This window comes from Panthera uncia, chromosome X, assembly GCF_023721935.1.
Source record: "Panthera uncia isolate 11264 chromosome X, Puncia_PCG_1.0, whole genome shotgun sequence".
Classification (NCBI taxonomy): domain Eukaryota; kingdom Metazoa; phylum Chordata; class Mammalia; order Carnivora; family Felidae; genus Panthera; species Panthera uncia.
In genome coordinates, this window is record NC_064817.1 from 122,205,085 (window position 1) to 122,211,084 (window position 6,000).

Sequence of the window (6,000 nt, forward strand, 5' to 3'; positions counted from 1 at the left end):
AACATAGTGCTGGAGGTGCTAGCCAGTGTAATAAGGTAAGAAAAACAAATGAATAAGCATATAAATTGCAAAGGAAGAAATAAAACTATCCCTACAACATGATTTTGTATATAGAAAAATTTTAAGAAACCCCAAAAAACACAAACTTAGAACTAATGAATTACTTTAGCAAGGATATAGAATAAAAGGCTAATTTAAAAAGAAATCAATTTTTAATATAATGCAGCAGATAATTTGAAAATAATATTAAAATTTTATTTTATAATACCATCAAAATATAAAAATACTTAGGAATAAAATTAACAGAAGAAATACAAGATCTGTATATTCAATACTACACAACACTGCTAAGAGAAATTAAAGAAGACCTAAATAAATAGATAAATCAGGTTCATGGATTGGGAGACTCAAAACTGTTAGTTTGTTAGTTATCGCCAAAATGATCTATAGATTCAAAGCAATCCCAATCGTAACCCTAACAGGCTTTTTCCTAGAAATTGACAGGCTGATTTAAAAATCTGTATGGAAATATAAAGAATCTAGAACGAGGCTTGGTAAACTATGGTCTGTGGGCCAAATCCAGACCACTGACCACTTTTGTAAATCATATTTATTAGAACAGTCACACTCATTCATTTATATGTTGTTTATGGCTGCTGTTGTACATCCACAACAGTATTGAGTAGTTGCAATAAAGACCATATATGTCACAAGCCTAAAATATTTACTATCTAGCCCTTTACAAAAAAAATCTGTAGACCCCTGATCTAGAATATCCACAATAATGTTAAAAAAGAACAAAGTTAACAAACATATTATCTGACTTCAAGAATTACTGTAAACTTAAAATGAAGTACTGGGACCTCATCAAAATAAAAAGCTTCTGCACAGTGAAGGAAACAATCAGCAAAACTAAAAGGCAACCAACGGAATGGGAGAAGATATTTGCAAATGACATATCAGGCAAAGGGTTAGTTTCCAAAATCTATAAAGAACTTATCAAACTCAACACCCAAAAAACAAATAATACAGTGAAGAAATGGGCAAAAGATATGAATAGACACTTCTCCAAAGAAGACATCCAGATGGCCAACCGACATGTGAAAAACTGCTCAACATCACTCATCATCAGGGAAATACAAATCAAAACTACAATGAGATACTACCTCACACCTGTCAGAATGGCTGACATTAACAACTCAGGCAACAACAGATGTTGGCGAGGATGGGGAGAAAGAGGATCTCTTTTGCACTGCTGGTGGGAATGCAAACTGGTGCAGCCACTCTGGAAAACAGTATGGAGGTTCCTCAAAAAAATTAAAAATAGAACTACCTTATGACACAGCAATTGCATTACTAGATATTTATCCAAGGGATTCAGGTATGCTGTTTTGAAGGGGCACATGCACTCTGATGTTTATAGCAGCACTATCAACAATAGCCAAAGTATGGAAGGAGCCCAAATGTTCAATGATGGATGAATGGATAAAGAAGATGTGGTATGTGTGTGTGTGTGTGTATATGTATATATATACATACACACACACACACACACAATGGAGTATTATTCGACAATCAAAAAGAATAAAATCTTGCCATTTGCAACTATGTGGATGGAACTAGAGGGTAGTATGCTAAGCGAAATGAGACAGAGAAAGACAAATATATAACTTCACTCATATGAGGACTTTAAGATATACAACAGATGAACATAAGGGAAGGGAAGCAAAAATAATATAAAAACAGGGAAGGGGACAAAACATAAGAGACTCTTAAATATGGAAAAAAAAAACCAGAGGGTTACTGGAAAGGTTCTGGGAGGGTGGATGGACTAAATGGGTAAGGGGCGTTAAGGGATCTACTCCTGAAATCATTGTTGCACTATATGCTAGCTAACTTGGATGTAAATTTAAAAAAAATAAAGAAAAAAATTAGTATAAACTTGCACTAGCTGAGACAGTGTGGAACTGTCATAAGGATCCACCGATACATAATGGAATCAAATAGAGGTCCTAGAGACAAACCCCCATTTACATGGCCATTTGATTTTTGACAGAGTTGCAAAGGCAATTCAATGAGGCTACAACACCTGGATACCTATATGTAAAAACTATGAACTTCTACCTATACCTCACCACACAGAAAAAATTAATTTGAGATAGATCACAGATTTAAATGTAAAAATAAAACTATAGTACTTTTAGAAAGCATAGGAGAATGTCATCATGTCATAGGGGTAGTTAAAGATTTCTTATGCAGGTCATAGAAACAATGACTGTTAAAGAAAAAAATAATCAATTATATGTTATTAAAATTAAAATTCTCTCCCCATTAAAAGACACTGTTAAAAAATAAATAGGTAAGTTACAGCATAGAAAATAATATTCCTAAAACATATATTCAGTAAGAAATAGTGACCAGCATATATAAAGAACTCCTACAGCTCAATAATGAAAAGACAACTCAATGAAAAAATGGGCAAAAGATTTAACCAGATATTTCAGAAGATAGATAAATGGCCAATAAGCACATGGAAAGATGCTCAACATCATCAGTCATCAAAAAAATGCAAATTAAATCCCAAAGAGATAACCACCGTAATGGCTAAAACTAATGGGACTGACAACAGCAAGTAGTGGCAAGGATGTGGAGCAGCTACAATCCTCATACACTGCTGATGACAATATAAAATCAAACAACTACTTTAGTAAAAGTTTTGGCAGTTACTTATGAAACTAAACACTCACCTACTCTATGACGCAGTATTCCACTTGTAGCTATTGACCTGAGTGGAATGAAGACACATATCTACAAAAATACTTTTCTATGAATGCTCATGGCAGTTTTATTCATAATAACCCCAAATTAGAAACAGCCCAGGTGTTTGTTAATAAAAGCATTTATTCTATGGTATGAATTTCTAGAACATGCCAAACTAATCAATGGTGGCAAAAATCAAAACCATGATCTCCTCTGGGGTGGCTGTGCAGGGTTGGACTAGGAAAGAGTATAAGGGACTTTCTGCAGTGACAGGAACATTCTATATCTTGATAGGTGTTTGGTTTACATAGGTATATGCATTTGTCCAAATTCAGCAAGTGTATATTTGATATTTTAAAACATAATTTTATGTAAGTTTTATTTCAAAATTAAAAATTTGTAAACAAATATTGAACTTTACTTAAAGATATAAATGCTGAAGCATTTAGGGGGACATGTAGTCATATCTGCAATGTACTTTGAGATGTATCAAAAATGAGATTAATAGATAGACAGATAGGCAGGCAGATAGGCAGACAGATAAGAAAACAAGCATACAGCAATACCCTCCTGGTAGAATCTAGGTGGTGGGTCTATGGGTTTTACTGTAAATGCTTACAACTTTTCTATATGTTTAAAAATGTTTCTCGTCAAATGTTGGAAAAAATACTGATTACCTGCTCACTGTTCTAAGCAACGGGGATACAAGAGATGACTAAGAGAGAGTTTTCTAGAGGAGGTTATCCGATGGCAGTGAATTAGTATTTATGCAGTTCCTATTAAAATCCAGGGGCAAAGGCAGGAGAAACAGTTTATTTTTATATTTACAACTGGGTGTGGAGGAGCAGACTGAAATGAGTGGAGATGATGGGTTCAATTTTGAATATGATGTGCGTTATGATGCTATAAGATACCTAAGTGGCACTATCTAGTAGACTGTTGGATATACAGGTCAGGGGATTTGCATAAATGTGGGCTACAGACAAGTGTGGTCATGATGCCTTTGGGTACTCTAGCTGTTTGGTCACTGAGCACAATTTAATCACTTTTTTGATTTTAATAATGTTTTCATTTTAAAATCTAGTATTCTTTACCTGTTGGCCTATTTATTATTCCATGGGAAGTATAATAACAGAAATTGTTAATAAAGAGACTTAAAACAGCAAGATTAAAATGCGGTCAGTATAAGGATTTTAGGGATTTTCATCACATTTGAAGGCTAATAATGGGTAAGTACATTACAGTGGGGGATAGTTCTTTGGTGCTCACCTGATCAAATACAGCTCTTTATTCCATGGGTAGGTATTTAAGACTGGCCCAACCCCAATCATGTGGTTGTGACATTCGCCAACATTTTCAATATATTCATGCCTCAGTGGCACTTTGGTGAGGAGCTCAAATTCCTCAGGTGCCTTTTGAAGTACCTGATCTGCTGCATAGAATCCATCTACCAGCAGTGTCCTGCCACCTGTTCCTTCATGCTTAAGACAGTGAAACACTTGAATGCTGAAAAGGGAAAAAATTAAAGTCTTCTGTTCAGTGGAGAAAAGAGAACATATCAAAATTTTAGAAAATTATATATGAAATAATTACCGAATCTACTTGTGTCATTTTCATTTCCTAACTATCTTTCCATATAGCCAGTTGTACTTTTTTGTGCTTTGAAATACTAATACTATTACAGGTTTCTTCTAAACATATTCAATATGAATTAAAGCCTATATGTGACAGACCCTGGAAATACAGACATGAATAAGATATAGTCTCTGTTTTAAAGAAGCCCGAAATTAAAAAAATATATATCAAAAATAAACATTAAAAATTATAAAAACTCAAAAATAAACATTAAAATAATTTTTTAAAAATCTCAAAAATAAACATTAAAAAGTTTATCTCAAAAAATAAACATTAAAAAAATTTTTAAAATAAAAAATAAAGAAGCCTGTAGTTTAGTAGGAAAAGATGAAGCATAGAAATATCAATAAGATTATGATAGGAACTGTAATACAGTTATATAAAAGATATAGAGGGGCCACAAAGAAAGGACATTTTTTACAAGGTATATTCAAGGAAGAGAGCAAGAAGTGTATATCAGCATAGAACAGAGAATCACAAAAGGCTTTTAAACTGGGAAGCTCTATGGTCACATTAACATTTTTTTTTTTAAATGTTTATTTATTTTTGACACACAGAGAGAGACAGAGCATGAGCAGGGGAGGGGCAGAGAGAGGGAGACACAGAATCTGAAACAGGCTCCAGGCTCTGAGCTGTCAGCACAGAGCCTGACGTGGGGCTTGAACTCACAGACCACGAGATCATGACCTGAGCCAAAGTCAGACACTCAACCAACTGAGCCACCCAGGCGCCCCCACATTAACATTTTTAAGACTTGATTAGGATGATAGTATGGGAGATGGACTTGTGGGAAGCAAGATGACAAAAAATGTAGAGAACAACTTGATGACTGAAATAGACAAAAATACTGAGGGCTTGAGCTTAAGAAAGGTGTAGAAAAGACACACCAAAGAGATACTATAGTAGTAGATTTGATGATTAATTAAATGTGGTGGACAAAGAACAAGCAAAAATCTAGAATGACTTCAGGTTTTTCACTTGAGTTAACTTGTCATATGCAAAGATGGAGAATTGTAGTTGGATTATAATGAGGGAGTGTGAGGGGTTGAAGTTCAGTTTAGGGGCCATGTTGAAATAGTTGAGTCATTTGTGGCTGAAAATGTTAACAGGGAAAGGAAAGGTGACTTAATGGGCTAGAAAGCTCAACTAGAATTCCCAAATTAACAAGGGGAAGATAAAATTAATAAAAATTTAGTAAAATAATAAACATAAAAGTAAATAACAAAGTAAAGTAAGTAATAAATATGAATGCAGATAGAAGGAATAAAATCGGGTCAGGAGAAGAAGATGGCGGCGTAAGAGGACGCTGGGCTCACCGCGCGTCCTGCCGATCACTTAGATCCCACCTACACCTGCCTAAAGAACCCAGAAAACCGCCAGAGGATTAGCAGAACGGAGTCTCCGGAGCCAAGCGCAGACGAGAGGCCCACGGAAGAGGGTAGGAAGGGCGGCGAGGCGGTGCGCGCTCCACGGACTGGCGGGAGGGAGCCGGGGCGGAGGGGCGGCCCGCCGGCCAAGCAGAGCCCCCGAGTCTGGCTGGCAAAAGCGGAGGGGCCGGACGGACTGTGTTCCGACAGCAAGCGCGACTTAGCGTCTGGGAGGTCA

General features: G+C 35.8%; 1 protein-coding gene across 1 annotated transcript in view; it reads right to left on the bottom strand.

Annotated features, from left to right (window-relative positions):
• The window catches only part of TMLHE (trimethyllysine hydroxylase, epsilon), a 65,534-nt gene that overhangs the window by 26,026 nt on the left and 33,508 nt on the right, over nt 1-6,000 (bottom strand). The window contains exon 3 of the mRNA XM_049643321.1: nt 4,030-4,334. Within this exon, the coding sequence (XP_049499278.1) occupies nt 4,030-4,334 (305 nt within the window). The remainder of the gene's footprint in view (nt 1-4,029; nt 4,335-6,000) is intronic.